We start from the raw sequence: 20,062 nt of genomic DNA on the forward strand, positions 1-20,062 counted from the left end.
CAAACGCCTATCCAAGCCCCTTCCACAAGTCAGCTGCACACAGAGAACGTTCCTACTTCAAACTTTCATGACCTGATGGAGCTGATGCAAATTACACACAGAAATTAAGCAGAGGTGCAGTTACAGACACCTGAATCTCCAACAACTTATTCTTTATTAGAAGACGTGAGAACTAATGCATATTTTTAATAGGGCATCACATCTTACTACTTTTCTTAGTAAAGGTATCGTACCAGATACTTATACAGCCTCCACATTTTTCTTTACAGATATGCAGACAGACCACTCTTCCTCTGTTCAAACCCATCCCACGCAAATGCCCATCTTGTTACTTTTTTCATTCAAGTTATGTCAATATGCCCTTCATCAGCAACTTCTCTGGTCCTGTTCAAACAGCCTTTCACTCTTCAGCTGAGGAATGGGGGAATTATTAAGGGAGGAGTAAAAGAACCCCTTCTTGGCAGTCATCTCTTTCACACATTGTTGAGCTATCTGAAAAAAGTTATGCTACTTGGTGGCATTGATACAGACAAATATCATTAAAAATTCACACAATGCCAAAGAGTGCACTGTTCATGCCATACATAAACTCCACTACTTATGTAAACAATCACCAATATGTATACTACCCTTATCAACACTGCAGCCCATTAGTTTTATACTGTGACATTTTAAGGGGGTTATTGTACAAAATTTATACATTTGTTTGTAGAATTTTTCATATCTGAAGGAAGGCCCTGCCATAATACTTCTTTTAAAGCACAAAATCCAACACAGCCCAACTAATTGTTTGTTCAGTACAAGTATAAAATGAAGCTTTTTCAGCACAGACATCCTGTTGGCTATTAAGTGTGCCCATGGCATTCTGGTTCAGAATGAAACAGTTGGTCAGACACCACAGTAATGCAAAAATGAGCTGCCTAAAGGAGTGATTAAGCAGAGAGCTAAGATAGCAGGCTTCACAGCTTTTATTCCTTTAACCAGTCTTCCAGCTCTCACATGAAAGCAGCTCCTTAGCAGCACAGCATTGTTCTCAAGCTATTTCTGAGGCTAGGTTAGTACGTAATGACCTTGACTTTAGCAATCTCCAAGTTACTTTTTCCACTACTGCATCCTGGTTTGGAGAAAACAAACCAAGTGATGTGTCTTCTTTCCTCTTTCCTACACTCTGGCTTTGAATGTCCTCTTTGCATAATTAAGAGCAACTTTTAAAGTGCTCCTCAAACCAGGAACTAGCATTGATGCTATTTATGAATATTCTTTCAGATATCTCCTTACACTGTTCTCATTGACTGAGCTGGAACAAGCTGCACACTCACTAAGCTTGGAATGATTTCTGGCATTTGTCCACTTTAATAAGATGCTGGAAAAAGTTTTATATTGATTTGGGTAAATGAGTTGTACTGAGTAATTTTGCTCTACTTAATCATTTTATCAGAACTTCGGGATTTTCTCTTGTTTTTGAAACAAGACATGGATGTCAACAGCCGACTGTGAAACTGTGGTTCCTGCATAATCATACCATCAGCCCACCGATTGCAATCAGTCTTTATGCTACACACATTTCTTTTGTTTGCTATGCACATAGAAGCATTTCACCATGAAGAAAAATGGAATACTCTTGTTTGCCATGTTCTGCAAAAAAATATCTGCGTGTATGGGATGGTATAGAACTATACAGCTCTCCCTGATGGGCCATGAATATCAGAAATGGTCTCCTACTGTGGACCTCAGATACTCTTCTGAGTTGAGAGCTGGTGTCTATTAATGGGACTAAATCTTGGCTAACATGCCCAGACAGCTTGTATTACCCAGCCTAGCTCATTTAGATCTAAACCAGATATCCCTGCTTATCATGCACTGTACACTTATACACATATACATGTATATACCAGCAATATTACTAACTGCACATATATATGTATATGCATATACTCAAAGACAGATATTGAATTCCAGTTTCTACTTCTCACAGTAATTGTTTTTGTATGCAAAAGCCCACTGTACTGAATTTTGTTCAGTTACAACAGAAAGATGCACACTGTGTCTTCCTCTTTATTAAAGACAGATGGATATTCTCTTGTTTGGGGTCTACCCTGCAAGCATCCTCACAAGAAGTTTTCATAAAAAAACTTTGTACGTGCTTCTGTTACTTTAAAAGAAGTTGTGTGTTTACTGTTTCCCACACATGGAGCATGTAATTATGACACAAAGTAAGTAAGCGTAATTGCTATTATCAAAGATTAGCTTCACTAGAAAGAGTAAAAGAGTTTGTTTGGGTTTTTTTTACCAGAGTAACAGAGGTGCGGAACGAGAACAAAAATATTTATCTATGTGTCTTTCTGCTTAAAGTTCAGGTTCTATGAAGATGTATTGTTTTCATCAGGACAGTTTTCTGAGGTTATATATAGCTTTGAAAGGACGGCGTTAATTATTGGCATTACAGCAATGCTCAAATTTGGACCAGTTTGGAATATAACATGTTCAATATTCCAAGAGAAACACTTCAGGAAATATATTTGACAAGTTAATGTAGTAACATTGCTTAGCAGAGAACATGTTTAATCATCTAAGAGATGGGGGTTTAAGGCTTGGTTTGGTGTTGTGCTTTTTCAAACACAGAAATGCAATGGAAAAGAAACACACTCTTTGCTCACTTCTGCAGCAGTAGCTAATTCTATCCTTTACCCTGGAATTGCAGAGTCTCAGAAAAGAACAAATAATTTACCCACAAGCAGACATGCTCGAGCTGCCTCTGCCAGTGCTCAGCCCAGGATGGAACTGTGGAGAAACTGGAACAAAGCCCAGCTGCACGGAAAGTGTTGCATTGCATATGGGTGACATACTTGCTTCATCTCCACCAAACAAGGAATCCCCCTGCCCCTTACTGCATTTGGCTGTACCCATAGCCCCTTCTCCAAGTGCAAAAAAATTAAATATAAAACAATATAGGCAGTACGATAGCTATCTCATGCTTTTTTAAAGGAAAACTTACAGATCACTGTAGACAAGGCCATATATCTGTGCTGTGCTGTGATGATAGATTCCTCTCAGGATAATTAAAAGCAGGATCACAACAAAAGCTGGAAGCCCCCAACTCAAAAGGAAGTAAAGCAGGTAGCGCCGCTCTGTGTGTTCATCATTCATCACCAGGACGTACCAGAAATTAACAGCCTGAAAAATAATGCACAATATATAATCAGTAGATTTGCTGGATGATTAGCTATTCCCAAAACCAGATCACTCTTGAAAGTCATAATATAGCATATTTCTGTCCCAGCGTATGCGTATATATAAACGTTTTTCAACATAAATATTTTGTTCTCATTTTCTTCCCTTAGGTAATCACAAGAGGCTGATTATAAAAGAAGTATGCTTATTTATATCGTGCTTAGATTTGGAATCAGACTATCAGAGAGGAAGAGACACCCTGTTTAGTTGAAAACACTATTTATGCAGTACAAAAATAGCTTTGTGGTGCAAAACATAGCTTTCTTCTTGGACTTCCATACCTTCACAGAAAAGACTGATATACGATACGGCTAAATGTGATCTATATTGAATCTTTTTGCACTGTTGTTTAGCTCTATGTATCTTCTTGCAGGAAATGCACTAACCTTCAACAGTTTTGACTCTGGAGCAGGTTCAGCAAAAGGCCATGAAGATGATTAATAGACAAGAGAATCTCTTCTATCAGGAGCAGCTGAAAGAGCTGGAACTGCTCAGCCTGGAGAAGAGGAAGCTCAGGTGGATCTTACCCATGTGTATAGATACCTGATGGGAAGGGGTGATGGAGAGGGAGCCAGACTCTCCTCAGTGGTGCCCAATGGCAGGGCAAGAGGCAACGGGCACAAATTAGTATACATGAAATTCCATCTGAACACAAGAAAATGCTTTCTTACTGTGGGGGTGGTCAATGACTGGGCCAAGCTGCCCAGAGGGGTTGTGGAGTCTCTCTCCTTAAAGATAATAAAAATCTAAATGCACATGGTCCTGGGCCACCTGCCCTAGATTGAGCCAGGGTGTTGGACTAGACAGTCTTGGGATCCCCCTACAACTTCAGTGGTTCTGCGATTTTGTGTACTATTTGTACAAAAGTTTGAGAAAAAAATGCAATTAAGTGAATGTAAATTCACATGCATCGCTACAGCAATCTGTGTCATTTTACGAGCAACTCATCATCAAATGGCATAACTAAGAATTTACTACCATATATGAATCAAAATGAAGTGGAATAGTTGAAATCTCTCCAAAGAACTGCTGGTATAAGTAAAGAAACCTTTCCAGTGAACCAAAATACTTAAGAGTTTTGCTTGGATCTTTGCATTTTAAGAGGTTAATAGTAGAAACGCTCTCCTATGTGTTGAGCATTTTTTTTATGCACATGTACACACACATTACCACTTTCTAATGAGCACCTGAACTATCCATAATAAAACCATGTTTTGCAAAACATTTCTTCACTTCCTCTACTTCAAACATATAGCAGCTACCGCATGTTATATAACTATTTCTGGTATTTACATGGGGAGAATAAAGGATTCATTTCTGTCTAGCAGGAATCTAATCCAATCTTGTGCCTCTAGCCTGTCTGGACAGCCAGTGGAGAGAGGGCAGACATCTTCAGGCACTCACTGATCTTTACCCAATCATATTCATCTCTCTCCATTGTCTGCACAGGGGTTTCATACAATAATGTTGACTTATATGCTCAATTTGCAGCTGTCTATTGTTAGGATTGGTAAAATCCATATACAGTGACAAGACAATTGCAAAGTGATTATTTGTGTTTGTGAAATTTTGCAGATTCCCCTTGGCAAAGTGTTTGCCTACCAGTTCGTTCAGGCAGACTGAATTTTCACAATCAAGTACTTAATTAGTGGTTTGTGGATTCCTTATATAAATCTCATCAGTTAATTATCATTACAGTTATTCTTCTGTGATTTATATAGCATGAATATACAATACTTTCTATCATGAATCATAAAGCACATTGCATACGCTAACAACTTGTTTTCAGAGAAAAAATTATTAGTTTAGTAAGCATTTTAAAAGCTCCCTTAGAGATTGACATTTTGTAAGTCCAGTGTATGTAATTATATTAATTATACAGTAATTATTATGGCCTTTTTTTGTTTTCATTTCATGATTGGTGCTATTTGAACAAAGACAAAGTTTGTTTTCCTTAAAAGAACACAGGAAAATTCTACCATATAATAGTAACTGTCCTGCTTACGCTGAAAGAACACAGAAAGACTATTAATTCCTTTGCTGGACATTCACAAGAAGAAAACATTAAAGAGATGAAAAGGGTGTTTGGAAAAAAAAAAAAATCCATAATTTGTGGAAGGATTCGGTTGTTCTCTTATAAGGACCTTTTCTCGCTTAACTTTTACATGGAATTGAAAACCCATTCAAGATTCTGTCACCTTATGCCGATAAATATTCTTCAAATTACATGCCCTTGTAGGTCTGACTAGGCTGTGCTTCACTGCGTTTCCAGACAGCAAAATCCTTGAATTGATCTATGCCATTATGCTCAGGGATTGTTGATTCTACTAATTCTGACAAACTGGTGAACATTGTTCGCAGTCAGCCAACTGAGATTGCTTTCTAAGAAATTGTACCTCATGTCCTTGCTCTGTGTTTGTTTAGCCATATTTACCTATCTCACCTCATTTATCACAGAAGAACACTTCAACACAAGTGCTGCAGCAAAGATTTGATGGGGATTGGGTAGTTCATCATCTCCTGTGCAGTGATATTTCTACCTTAATAATTATAAGTTCCTGTCTTCAACCCCTTTTGATGTTCCAAAATTTAATCAATGAAATACAAATAGTGGAGCTAATTTTAGCAAATCCTTTCCTGTTGCCATGTGGTAACAATAACCCAGTTCTACAGAAGAATAAAATATACAGTCCATTTCCCAGCTGCTCAGGTGGAAGAACAAACGTACAAGTTGCAATTGTTCTGATCCGGAATGCAAAACAATTACAAATTTAAATAACACTCTAATGAAACAACATGAACTTCAGCGAAGCTTTTTTCTTTCAGAATGAGGCAACTAATTGACATTACCTTCCCCAAACTGGGGTGCTTTTATTTATTTTTTTTCTTTACTTATTCATTCATTTATCTGTAGGATAATCTGTGGATATCCGGTAAATAGCAGCAGCAAAATACTGTAAATAATGTCTTTCCCAGTTCAGTGGGAAAACCTGTTTCCCTTTTTCCTTCTTTTTAGGAATGGCCATAGCTTTCCTTTCCAGAATGATTGCATGTTTTCATATAATTCTTTTTTCAAAGCTGTTAGGCAGTCCATAAATCATTCTTAAAAATAAGCATTAAACTTGTTGTAAGGTAAGTACTTGCCTCACAAGTCTGCAATAAATTTATAGAAAATTTAAGGTGCCATTAAATCCACAAAGAAGGAGGATTTAGATACGGGTGACAGCAAGCTCATGACATTTACTCTGGTTTCCTTATTAAGTGCCACTTTTGCTGTTGATTTACTCCATTGAAGCAATGGCTCAAAAGTATCCACCTTTTCCCACAATTTTATTCCAAGTCAAAATTGGAAATTGAGAATGGCACAGTTTGAATTTTTTTTTTCTCAAAAGAGAGCTTTTAACTTCTTTTGGTAACTTTTTTTTTTTTTAACAAGTTTGAAAATGCTGAAAGAAGAAAATTATTTTTCCTGATAAATGGCTGACATAATAAAGATTTGTCATGGGAAGAACAGCAGAATACAGACAGGCATCCTTACTGTGTGCTCCTAAGATGAAAGTGCAGACCACATTTGAAAATACAGGCTTTATGCTGTAGTAACATACATTTGTATGAAGGGACATTTGTCAGGATGAAGACTTCTGAATTTCAGACATTAGTATTAGGCAAATATTTCAGGCTAAGCTCTCTCTCTGGGCACAAAGAGACATTTGCACCTTACTTACTCCTTTCCTTCTGCAGTCAAGAAAGCCTCATCCTGAAAAAATTGGGCAGTGGCATCAACATTCTGCAACTTACAGAAATCTCCCTATTAAAGCCAAGAAAGAAGACATTGCAATACAAAGGGACAGGAACAACCAGACAAACAAGGATGATCTGATGTGGCCTTTGTCTGACTCTGAAAATGGATCAGGTGATCTCTGAGATCCTTTCCATTCCTGCACTTCAGAAGCTGTGTGTGTAGTACAAATATGGGTATCAAATATAAGCCTACAAATATAAGAAGCTAAAAATGAAAAATAAAAAATAAAAATCAGAATTAAAAGCTATAGATTTGGTTGTTATAACCACTATTAAAATATGATAAAATGATATGTATAATTACTATACCTATCAATATGCAGAAGCTGGAAGGATCTGGACAAAAAGGGAATGAAGTTGTCCTAGAGTCTAGAAAGAGAAGGTAGGTCTTTACTACAGAATTGAATGTGTGTATGTCCAACTTATTGTTAAATCTCTGTTTTCCTGTAGACTTCTGTTGCCTGGAAATGTTGCTCCACCATCTTTTGATCATTCAACATTTTCTGGATTTTCTCAGTGTTTTGATTCTACATATCTGCACGTATCTGCGTGATGCTTGTACTTCATTATCACATTCACCCATTTCTGTATGCAGTGACCAAGACTGGCACTAGCAGATTCATATAAAATGAGTTAGTGACCAAGCATACACACTATACTACACAGCCTCAGAGAGGGCAGAGTGACTGCACGAGTGATACAGAATCTGTTTGCACATTTTTGCTTTTTCCCAGACAGAAGTATTTAAGTCTCTTTTAAGCATAAATACATTATTAATTCTGCCTTTCAAATCAAGTCATATGTATTAAGTAAACCATGCTGAGAAGTGCAAACGTTCATTTCCCAGGCATTTAAATCTGCCATTTACACAGCAGTAGCATCTAGACTTCCCAAATCAGTCTGTTTTTCCCTTAGATCCACAAGCTTTATTAATGCTGTCATGGGGACCAATGCAAGCACAGAGATGTCCCCCAGTACGCCTTTAGTGCCCTGGCATTGCTTCCTCACTCTGCTGTGACAAGTAAAAATTCAGGACCTATTCTCAATCAAGAGAAATAAATTTCATCTGAGGGCTGGGTTGATTTACATTTCAGATGTAATTTCTTTCCTCTTGGGTCTTGACTTTCAAGAAATTACTCACAGATGAAGACCTGCACCTACAAAAAGGGACAATCCCCTTCATTCTGAGTTTTATTCCTGGCAGCTCTTGTCAGCTCATGTCTGAGCAGGCTATACAGGATTCCCTCTTGAGCACCTTTGTCCCTTCGGATTTGCATGAAGAGCCTTCATGACTAACACAAGCCGGAGGCTCCACTAAATGCCATGGGATGTGCAAGTTCTTAGGACCCAGCCAAAGTCTGCTCCAACAAAAGTAACAATGGAATTCAACTACAGCCATAAAAATGACCAACTGTTAACAGCCACACAATTTTTTGTCATTGTAAGTGATTAATCCTTGGAAGAGCAAGCATTCAGAATGGGAATCCTTTTGCAACTTAATGTAACACACGTAGGATGGGAAGACAAGAATCAAACACCAAGCAGTCAAAACATGATGAGATATCCCAGTAAAACGTCAACTTTAAAGCATTAATTTGTCTGTCCAAAACAGTAAAGGTTCAAGAGATCTGAAGCGTCTTAGGAATGAAGTGAACGAGCAGCAGTGAAGAGGAATCTAATTTACAGCTTACAAAATAATTTAGGTTACTTCTCTATGAGAAAGTCGTAAGCCAAGCTATGTGAAGTACAGCAGGAAAAAATTTGTATTAAGACAGTAGAAAGTTAACGTCCACTGGAAAGATTATTTAATCTTCCTAACTATACATTCGTAAAAAAACAAGAATAATAAAGAGTGTATTAGTATCACTAGGGTCAAAGCAGTTTAGATGTTTCTACTCCATTTTTACAAGGAGTTGCAGCAGCAGTGTACATGACAAGACTTGTAGCTTGCAAAGACCAAAAGGCACAGTTGAGTTGTTAGAGAGGCTGCTAGGGTTCTTGATGAAAGCAAGCCTGACATAATCCCAGGAAAATGCCAGATACCACATAAATGTCACTGTGAGAGAAAGTTGTATTTAGATACAGCCTAATTTGCAACTCCTTGTTTCGTCTCACAACCTGCATATTGGAGGATTTGTATGGTAATGTGTGGAGCTGCATATATATACAGTTTTGTGCTATAATTAATTTGTTATGGACAAATCCTATTAAAATAACAAAGAAATGGGATATTTCAAACCTTAGGGCCAAATACAAATTTCTTGAGTAGGGCATGATAAACATATTTTCAAAATAACCTCACAGCTTGTAATTTTGACTAATTTTCAACTGATAATTTTCCACAAATTTGATGGTTCATGGTCTCTCACATTATGACAGTTGTTTTTTACACCATTTACTGTTCTATAATATGTCAAAAGAGCAACAGGGCTGATGAAGGGTCCAGAGCACAAGTCCTGTGAGGGGTGGCTGAGGGAACTGGGGGTGTTTAGCCTGGAGAAAAGGAGACTCAGGGGACACCTTACTGCTCTCTACACCTACCTGAAAGAGGGCTGTAGGCAGGTGGGGGTCGGTCTTTTCACCTAGATAACAAGCACTAGGACTTGAGGAAACAGCCTCAAGTTGTTCCAGGGGAGGTTTCCTTTGGATGTTAGGAAAAATGTCTTCACTAAAAAGGTTGTCAAGCATTGGAACAGGCTGTCCGGGAAGGTCTACCATCCCTGGAGGAATTTTAAAGATGCGTAGACATGGTCCTTAGGGACAGGGTTTAGTGGTGGGCTTGGCAGTGCTCGAGCATTGAACAAAGGGGCTCAAAGATCTTAAAGGTCTTTCCCAACCTAAACGATTCTATGATTCTATGAAAATTCTGACAATATTTATGAATGTATATACTCCTTATTGTAATGCAAGTTTATGAAGGTATGTTTGTCATATTATACAAGTCTAATGACTAAAATGCTACTGACTCAAAAAATTACAGTGCCATCTACACTTACATTCACCTGTAAGAGACTGTTTTAAAAGACCAAATAAGAGATGCTTAGAAAAACTATCAACAAAACCAGTTCTTTGGTGTTCTGAGGCAGAGACTTCTACAGGATGAAGTGAGATGCAGAAATTCTTAGAGAGTCCAAATATTTACCCTTGGAGCTGTGACACCCTAGGTTTAATAAAGACCATCTAATGCTTTGACTTTAGTAGCACTGAGTTGCAGAGATACAGTATATGTATGTCTCTCTCTCTATATATATATATATATAATATATGTGATATAATAGAAGCACAGTCTCAGTTACTTTTGCAGAGGTTTTGGGGAAGGGGTGAAAAAGACTAAGAGACCAACCTGAATAAGCATCCAGCTGAACTGGCAAAGGTAAAGGTAATGAGTAAGAGATGCAAGGGCAGAGCAGCTTTCCTCTGAAAGATGTTGGCTCATGTAAGCAGAGGCCAGAAATGAAATCTGCAGGAAAAAATGAATGCATACATATTGGAATTAAACAAACAAACAAATCAGTAATAACAGTGAGAAAAAAACAAAGCCAAAACCAAAAACCACACCTACCTTCAGTCTGGAAGTGAAATACACACTCATTTACCATTCCAGAGACTCAGGAGAGATAACTGGACATTTAATATTCACCCCAAAGAAGCCACAAAACTAGCTTTAAACTTTTTGCAGACAATCTACTATCCCTTACATCTAGATCTGAAAAGACTATCAAGAGACTTAATATTTATTGTTTTATACTGTTCCCTAGACTGCCATGCATACTGGACACCAGTTTTGTGACCGAGAGTGGAGATTTTCCTCCACGAAATAAAAAGAGACATTATCTTCTGTATTCAGTAAGGCCAGAAATTCTATCAAGTAAATGAACTTAAGAGGCATTTGCTGTCTTCAGACTGTCAGTCATGGAGTAATATTATACCCCACCACATAAGATAGCAATACTAGAAAAAAGGGAGTAAGCATTTCTTCTGTTGCCTAAGAGCAGACCAGGATTTCACGCTTACAAGTCAGATACAAGTTGTTTTCTGTGCACACCAGATGTCAAAGGACTACACATTGGCCAGCTAGGTAGCCAATGCATTGTCTAAGGAACAAAGGTATTCCAGCTGTGACCACAATGAACACCACTAAACAAATTAAAATTAAAACAAATTTAAAATTAAAACACAACTCAGAAACTTTTAGCCCAGTCTTCTGTGGATTTCTTTACAAAGGAAATAGTTGTACAAGCAGACTTCATTAATGAATTGAAGTGTTCACATAAAGGTCTCAATTTACCTACTGAACCAGCTGCAATAACTGACGATTTTTATTTCCCTTTACAAGGAATACTACCATTTTGACCAACAGCCCACTGAGTGGTTAGCAACAGCAATTTGTGGGCTGTGCAGACTGATTTTATGCATATAACATCAGCATATGAGGGGGCAAAGGAAGTTAAAGGGTACAGGCAATATGGCATACACCTGGACATTGTATTTACAACAGAAATATATGTATGGTGTTGCATAACCCTTATACAGTCTCTTCACTATAAAAACATCCTTATAGAGGCAGGGTCTGTATATTGATAGATAGACAATGTTATCTGACCATGACATGGCATAATAAGAATAAGCAACTTGCAACAACTGGACTAAAAGCAATTATGAAATGCATTTCATTATCGAAAAATTTCAGTATTTTATGTGGGGTTCATCAGCCTTCTTCTGGGAACAGGCATCTAACCATGGCCAGATAACCATTCAGTTATTAAGAGGTTAACACACAGCTTAATATAGACTGCTATTTGCCAAATTCTGACACTGCTAAAACAAATGCCATTGTCTGGAGTGGGTTAAACACAATTGAAACCTGTGCACATTAGCTGCCTTCCATTTAGGGATAAACACAAGAAATGTTTGTGTGAACAGCTCTGTAGCACCAGCCAGCTCAAACAATACCAGCAGTACTTTTCCTAAAACTTGAGCAAATGTTTCTACTTAAAACAAGCAAAATACAACACACATCTGGGTGGCAAGGCTTTATCACTGTTTGTTCTCTGAAGGGTTGTGCATATGTCAAGGGCAGACTGTTGGGCTAGGGACAAAGGGTTGAAAACACACAAGCAGACTGGTAGAGTCCTGGAAACATGTTTTTATCACCTTCTGGATGGAATGTTGGCTTGAAAGCACTTTGCATCTGTAATTCCTATTGTGTCTAGCCTTTTCCCGTGTTTCAAGAAAAATTACTTTTTTGTATATTAAAAAGAAGTATATCACAATGTCAACAGTTTTCCAACCAAAATAATGTGAAGAGTCCAAATACCTGCTAAGAATGCACACCGTTCACGGATACTGACTTTTGTTGAAAAAGTAAAACAGGAACACTGCTGAAGTAATCACTCATCTAAGAATTCATTGTAATTAGTGGCATTACAGTGTTTTAGACAAAAAAAAAAAAAAAAAAAGGTTAAAAAGGTAAAAGGCAAAGAAACATTTGTATGTTACTTTCATATACTGGTTATCTTGATTCTTGGGCAGAAAATACAAATGATAATTGGATTATAACACAGAAAACAAACGGCAGGCCTTATTTTGGAATTTGGGAGAAGCAACTGTAGTTTAGCTACGCTGTTCTGACAAATGCTGGCTACTTTGGCACTTACAGCTTAAAACACAATGCACTGCAATTTAGTAGAAATATGTGGAGCACAGGCCACTGAATAGACCTTTCACTCATAATATCTGAGGCAGTTAGGGAAACGTACAAAAAGGTACCTTCCAAATAAATTGTTCCTTAGACCTAACTACCTCATGTCTTCTGTACTTTGCTTAGTTTTTAACTAGAGTGGGCAATCTTTTGTAATAACAAACCTATTACTTTAATAAGCAAAATAGGTACCGTATATTGGAATAAGTTGTTCCCTTTTGGAACATTAAATATATATATATATATTGGATGTGTTCCTTTTGATACCAGTTGTTCAGAGCTCTTTTTACAGAGATTGTATGATTTCAAATGCCACTTTTCGAACAATCTTTGTAACCCACCATTTGATTCTATGCTGAGATTATAAAATAATGCTTCTTCCTGGTCCTTGTCAGGGTGATCAATCCTGACCCAAAATGGTGTAACTAAAGGATAACAAGTGACTTATGTCAGTCAAGTAGCACTCTGCTACTTTTGTTAATGTTTGTAGTAGTTCTGTGCCATATTCAAAATTACAGTGATATCGTGTCACTCACAAGCTTCCTCTTGACAAAATGAAAAAATAAAACTTAAAAGATAAGAGATGATAAATTGATGCACTTCTGTTGAAGAGCAAAAAGGGTTTTGACAGGGTTCCCATCTGACAGTCATTTACTCCATTAATTAATCAAAGGATACTGCAATTCCTTTGTAACTCTAAAACTATTACCTAGCAATTACTTGACGGGAATTAGCACCTGGGTATTCAACCTAAGTCATCAACACCAAACTATAAATGAATAAAACCAGATGATTTACAAAACTGCACACTCCTGTATGAAGAAGAGTATGGCTACCTCAGAACATCACCCCTCTGCTAGTGAAGAGCCGCCTCCTAGTTTCCAGCCTGCACTTATTCATGGTCAATTTATATCTGTTTTTTCTTCTGTTGGAAGTCTCTTGGGTTAAACAGGATTTCCTCCTCCTTGGGGTTTGCACTATCCTGAATTCACGGAAAGCAGCAGTATTGTCCATCAGGCTTCATTTTGGAAGGCTAAGCCGACCGCTGCACAGCACAGCACTCCGTAGAGATGCCCAAGTTGGGCTGGACAGCAAAAGCAGTTTAGCTCCATGAATACAGAACCTACTTCGATCAATTTAGTTTCTTTCTCCAAGTAATCCTATGTACAGCACTCTGAAATGTATACTCACATGTGTGAAAACCTGCCCTTGTGCAAAACCCTTGGCAGCTTGCACAGCAATTTAATTGTTCTCTATACTGGTGCCACTTTGATTCTGTCCTTCGTGAAAACAGGTACTCAGGGTTGGATGGAGAAGAGTTGCAGACATCGCACAAGATTCTCATCCAACAGTTTTCATACCTCCCTACATACCATAGAAACATTTCTAACATATGGCAATACCTTAGTGATCACCTAGTACACACAGCTCTCATTTCTGGATGACTAACTCTTGCCACAGTGTTTTGCTGTTAGCCTACAAGTTATGACTTCTCATGTTGTTCCAGGAAATATCCCTGTATTTCGCATGCCAGCTTTCAGAGATATTCACATCTTTCTACACTATACCCCGCTACCACTTCATTCTGTCTGTGCTTCCCTGCTTTCTGCCATCAGTGCATTTTTCCCAGGCATGTTATTTTCTGTTCTACAAACTAGTCCTTTAGAATCAGTGACATACCGCTCTTCATTCACCCCTCTCTCATAGCTGTCTTTTCCCACTAGTCTGTCTCTTCCCACATCTGAGTTCTTGGACTAATCCTCCTCTATTATTATTTTACTAATTATGTGACATATCATGTATTTTACTGCATTTATCTCATCAAAGAAAACTATCAGACTAGTCTGGCACAATCTAAGTATAAACACGTGGGAGTCTTATTGCCCACTTCATTTATCACTATGTCTTTTGATAAAATTATTTTCTAAACTCTTACATGCTTTTGAGATTGAACTAACGGGCCTGCAGTTGCCAAGATATATTTTTTTTAGTATGTATTATTTCCCAGTCACACAGCAGCACTCTGAAATGAAGGATTTGTTAAAAGCACTTGCTACGAGACCTGCAAGGTATCATGCCTTTATTCTCAAAGCTAGGAATGGGGACCTTTTTGTTCCAACCTATGAATGCATCTGTCTTTGGGTTCTCCTCCTGCCTCAGTAGCCATAACTTTCAGTCCATGCCACTAAGTCTATTCACCATCTTGCCTTTATCCCAGTGGTGATATTCAACATCACTATCTTCTCTGAAAATGTGAAGATTTTAATTTTGTTTGTTTGGAGCCACACTAAATATATTTACTTTTATCACCTCACTGCAATTTTTTACCAGAAATTTTACAGCATTCTCTCTTCATTTATATAACAAAAAGGACATGACAGAAATTCCACACAAGAATTTATACTGCTGTCAACCAAACCAAATGCCCATGGCATATTCAGTGATGCTAGCTATAGGTGGTGTGAGGAAATCAATCAACCTTCTAAACTGTAAAAAGGATTTATTAAAATCTAAGTTCAGAAATAGCAGAGCTAAATTTGGCCTCACTTACAGAAATTTACAGAGAAAACAATGAGGCTAAGTGAGCCTTGCCTTTTGAATAAAAGAGAAAAAGGAAAAAGCAGAAGACTGAAGCGATTCCACACCAATCAGGTAAGTAACTGCCAACTGAGGAGTAGGGTGGCTGAATAATAATAATAATTAGATAGATAGATAATAATAGATAATAGTAAGAAGTATGTATCAAGAATAAACAAGTGGAATACAGTGTAGTAGCAGTTACAGCTTGCTATGGTTAAGTGCTGCAATGCTTTGATAAGATGGACTTTAAAATGAGGGTACAGCACGTGACACATCAGAATGTATCTTCTCTCCACTTCAAACCAAAAGGTGGAAGTACTGAATGTCATCTTTGTCTCAGTCTTTTTTCTAGAAAGATCAGCTTTCAGGTATCCCAGGTCCCAGAGACCAGGGGGTAAAGTTTGGGGCAGGAAAGATGTACCCTTGGTGGAAGAGGATAAGGTCTGAGAACACCTAAGCAGACTGGACCATGGCACCTGATGGGATGCACCCATGAGTGCTGAGGGAGCCGGCAGATGTCGTGAGACCACTTGTGGTAATCTTTGGCCAACCATGGTGACCAGGAGCGGTGCCTAAATACTGGAGGAAAGCAAATGTCACCTGCATCTTCAAGAAGGGCAAAAAGGAGGACCCAGACAACTACAGGTTGCTCAGCCTCACCTCCATCCATGGAAAGGTGATGAAGCAGCTAATCCTGAAAACTATTCCTGGGCACATTAAAGATGAGAAAATCACAAGGAGCAGTCAGCATGGCTTCACTGAGGGGAAGTCATGCTTGACCAACCTGATAAACTGCTACAATGAAGTGACTGGCTTGGTAGATGAGGGGAGAGCAGTGGATATTGTCTACTCGGACTTCAGCAAGGCCTTTGACACGGTCTCTCACAAGATCCTCATAGATGAGCTGCTGGTTTATGGGCTGGATAAGCAGACAGTGATGTAGGCTGAGAACCAGCTGAATGTCCAGGTCCAGAGGGTGGTAATTACTGCAAAGTCTAGTTGGAGGTCTGTGACTAGTGACATGCCACAGGGCTCAACACTGGGTCCAGATCTGCTTAACATCTTCACTAATGACCTGGATGACAAGGCAGGGTGTACCCTCAGCACAGTTGCAGATGACATTGAACTGGGAGGAATGGCTGATACACCAGTGGGTCATGCTGCCATCCAGAAGCACCTAGACAGGCTGTAGAAACTGGCAGAGAGGAAGCTCATGAAGGGGAAGCCAAAGTCCTGAACTTGAAAAGGAACGACCACCATGCTGGTGGCTACCCAGCTGGACAGTAACTTGCCAGGAAAGGCCCTGGGGGTCCTGCTGGACACCAAGCTTGACATGAGCCTGCCATGTGCCTTTGGCTAACAGCGCTCTGGGCTGCAATAGAAGTGTTGGCAGCAGGTTGAGAGAGATGATTGCTCCCCTCTGCTCAGCGCTGCTGAGGCCACACCTGGAGTCCTGTGTCATTCTGGGCTTCCCAGTAAAAGAGAAACAAGGACATACTGGAAAGAGTCCAGCAAAAAGCCATGAAGACAATTAAGGGACAGCATCTCTCCTACAAGGAATGGCTGAGAGCTGGGACTGTTCAGCCTGGAGAAAAGGACTGGGGGAATCTTATAGATATATATCAGGTATGTGTGTGTATATATATATTTATAGATATATTTATTTATTTATTTATATATCACCTGAAGGGCGAGGGCACAGAGGAGGGAGCCAGGTGGTGGTGTCAGTGGTGCCCAGTGACAGGACCAGAGGCCGTGGGCACACACAGAAACACAGGAGGTTCCCTCTGGACATCAGGAAACGCTTTTTCACTTTCAAGGGTGACTGAGCACTGGCACAGGTTGCCCAGAGAGGTCATGGAGTCTCCATCCTTGGGAGATGATCTAGAAAAAAAATATCTAGACACAGTCCTGGGCAATCGGCTCTGGGTAGCCCTGCTCAAGCAGGGTGCTTGGACAAAATGGTGTCCAGAAGGTCCCTTCCAAGCTAAACCTTCTGTGATTCTGCGGTAAGAGTAATGACCTTAACTGGTCAGACCAGAGTAGACTGGGTCAGTTTTTGAACAATTAGTATATGTACAAAGTTCACATATTTTTTATAGCATTAATATACTATTTGGCCACTGTATGATCAAATCCAAGATTACGTGCAGGAAAATTTAACTATGGGTAAAACTGTAAGTCCCTTTGAAGAAACCTATATAGCCACCTTTCTCTTAGCTGTTTTTGCTAAAGTATGGTATGGAACACAGTACGGAATATCCCTTTGGTCAGTTGGTGTCAGAGGTCCCAGCCTCTTGCGTACCTCCAGCCTACTGACCTTTGGGCAGTGACATGGGAGGTTGGAGAGGCAGCCCTGATGCACCGCTCAGCAGTAACCAAAACTTCCATGTGTTACGAACACCATTCTAACCAAAAATACACAGCACAGCACTACAAGGGCTGCTCCATACCATCCCAGACTGAACACACACTTGCAGTGGTACCCACTGTAAACTGACCTGTGCACCTTTTCATGAAGTCTGTCAAACAGGTAGCTTTGTTTCTCTTCGTTTAACATTTCAAGAGTGATAAAGGCCAATGATTCCAAATAAATTTCCAACATATCAGCACTTCCAGTTACTTCTGGATTTAAGACTACATCTTACCTTCCACCAACTGTTTTGAACTTTTCTGGGAAGTACTATATTAAAGTGGTTGTCATTGTGGCATTCCTTCAAAAGCGTTCCATGGACATGCAGTGAAACTAATAAATTAGGAATACTTTGATGAAAGAATATCCCTTTTTCTTTTACTTAAGTAAGATTTTTTTTCCTTGCATTTTGTGGCAAACAATATCACATAATCTATTCCTGGTCAGAGAATACGCAACACCCAATGAGGAGGACAGGAATGTTTTTTCTGCTGAAATACATAGGTAATTGATTTACCATGTTGTCCTCGAATTGAGCCAGTCTGTCAAGATTCTCTCCCAAGTTTTCAGCCTGACAATGTAGTAAATAATAAAAAACATTATTTTAGAAAGAACTAAGTGTATCTGATGTGTTATTAGCTACACAACTCCTCCAAAAATACTAGAAAACAGGAACTTTCAGCACTGTTAGTGCAAATGTGAAGTTAAAAAACCCTAAGTGATAAGTAAAATAAAGGGTAGAAGTAAAATAATAAAGCAGTAAAATATGATCAAAACTTGATTTATAATTTTAAGAACTCCAGAAATGTTTTCACAGGGGGAGAAAAAATCTGAGAGTAGTAACCTTTCCTTATTGCAAGCAGTGCTGAAAAGGCAGCATGATGTGCTGCGTGAAGAAAACAAGAAGAAGAACACCTTGCTGCGCTCCGGATAAAAAGTTGTGGAGAAGGCTAACCCAAGCAGGTATAAAAGCACCAAGCAGCAGAATAACAAAGTTTAGCTCTGAAAGAGTGCATGGAGCTAGAGTCTGCCACAGCTGCTCAAAACAGTTTCACTTTCTCATCCCAGCAGGAAGCACCTCTGCCTCCTGTAGCTGAGAAGAAGATCCTTCCGAACCAGGACAAACCCACAGAACAAGGGGCCGACTCCTCTAGAATGCTTTAGAGCATGCCAGCAAATAACATGCTTATGTCATGTTTTTGTGATTTCTGTAAATTCCTGTTTCCCAGTATGAACTCGCATAGCTTGAGACACTGTCTTCTAGGCAGAAACGTCTCCATGTATGTCTCACAGAAATGAATCCTAACGGTGGTCATTTCGTTCCTTTTCACATTAAATAAATTTCTTCTCTTATCAATTCTATTATTTTCTTTTAATAAATCAAAATTTTCTTTGTTCTATGTAGGAAAAAGTTTGTCTTCCTTATAGAGCTTGTTTACATGCATTTTGATTAAAAAAACAAAACAAAACAAAGAGCCCAACCATATGCTGTCACTACACCAAACTAATATCAAAAGAGGATTAGTATCAGCAGTGCTGTTCCTTTTGTTGGACTTAATTGCAATGAACAGTAACATAGAAAAATAAACACATTAAAAACCCTATGTCCTCACCAAACCACTCTCATCTGCTTTGAATTTACTTTATATGGGTAGAAGAAGGGGTTCCCTCCTCGAACACCGGGATGCTGCTTAATAATAGCACATATGAATCATATGTTTTGTTACTGCTCGGTAGTAACAGGACAGCACTGATTTAAGCCAAGAGTTCTTGTGTTTTGTGTTCTGATGTTAAGTGCCAGGACAAAAATACCAACAAAGGATGTTCAAAAAATGGCAGAGACCTATGGACACTAACAAAAATTCTAAGTCACAGAGAATGTTTCAGAGCACAGAGGAAATTATATAATAATAAAATTATATAATTTAGAAGATTCAAAACACTGTTTAACTGGATCAAAAGAAAGGTTCCATAACTAACTTTCCATTTATTTTTTTTCTGTATTAATGATGCTAAAATAAGCAGTTGAAGTTCCTTTGTGAATTTACATGAACACTAAATTACTTCACTGGTCACTAAACTGTTTCAGAAATTACCATAATTCAGAGAGGGGTGCTTTATAACTGACAACATAAAAAAAACACATGTGTGTTTAGCTTGATTTCTGGCTTCAGTTAAGCCAGTGAACATATATATTAAAAGAGAAGTACCTTTTCAAGAGCAGCTCCAAAGTCTGACTGTATAATTTTGCATGCATTGTGTATCTTAGAGATATTTTTGTGTTTATGAATTATTTGCTTAAAATATGTTGATTATATGTCACTGTAAACCGGCAC

The 20,062-nt window shown here is 38.6% G+C and overlaps 1 protein-coding gene across 5 annotated transcripts in view; it reads right to left on the bottom strand.

Annotated features, from left to right (window-relative positions):
* The window catches only part of ADGRV1 (adhesion G protein-coupled receptor V1), a 299,412-nt gene that overhangs the window by 71,799 nt on the left and 207,551 nt on the right, over window positions 1-20,062 (bottom strand). For all 5 annotated transcript variants that reach the window (XM_080371326.1, XM_080371327.1, XM_080371328.1 and 2 more), the window contains 2 exons: window positions 10,376-10,492; window positions 2,996-3,174 (listed from right to left, as the gene is read on the bottom strand). In XM_080371326.1, coding sequence (XP_080227452.1) covers window positions 2,996-3,174; window positions 10,376-10,492 — 296 coding nt within the window. The remainder of the gene's footprint in view (window positions 1-2,995; window positions 3,175-10,375; window positions 10,493-20,062) is intronic.

The sequence above is a fragment of the Falco punctatus genome (assembly GCF_963210335.1).
Source record: "Falco punctatus genome assembly, chromosome: Z".
NCBI lineage: Eukaryota > Metazoa > Chordata > Aves > Falconiformes > Falconidae > Falco > Falco punctatus.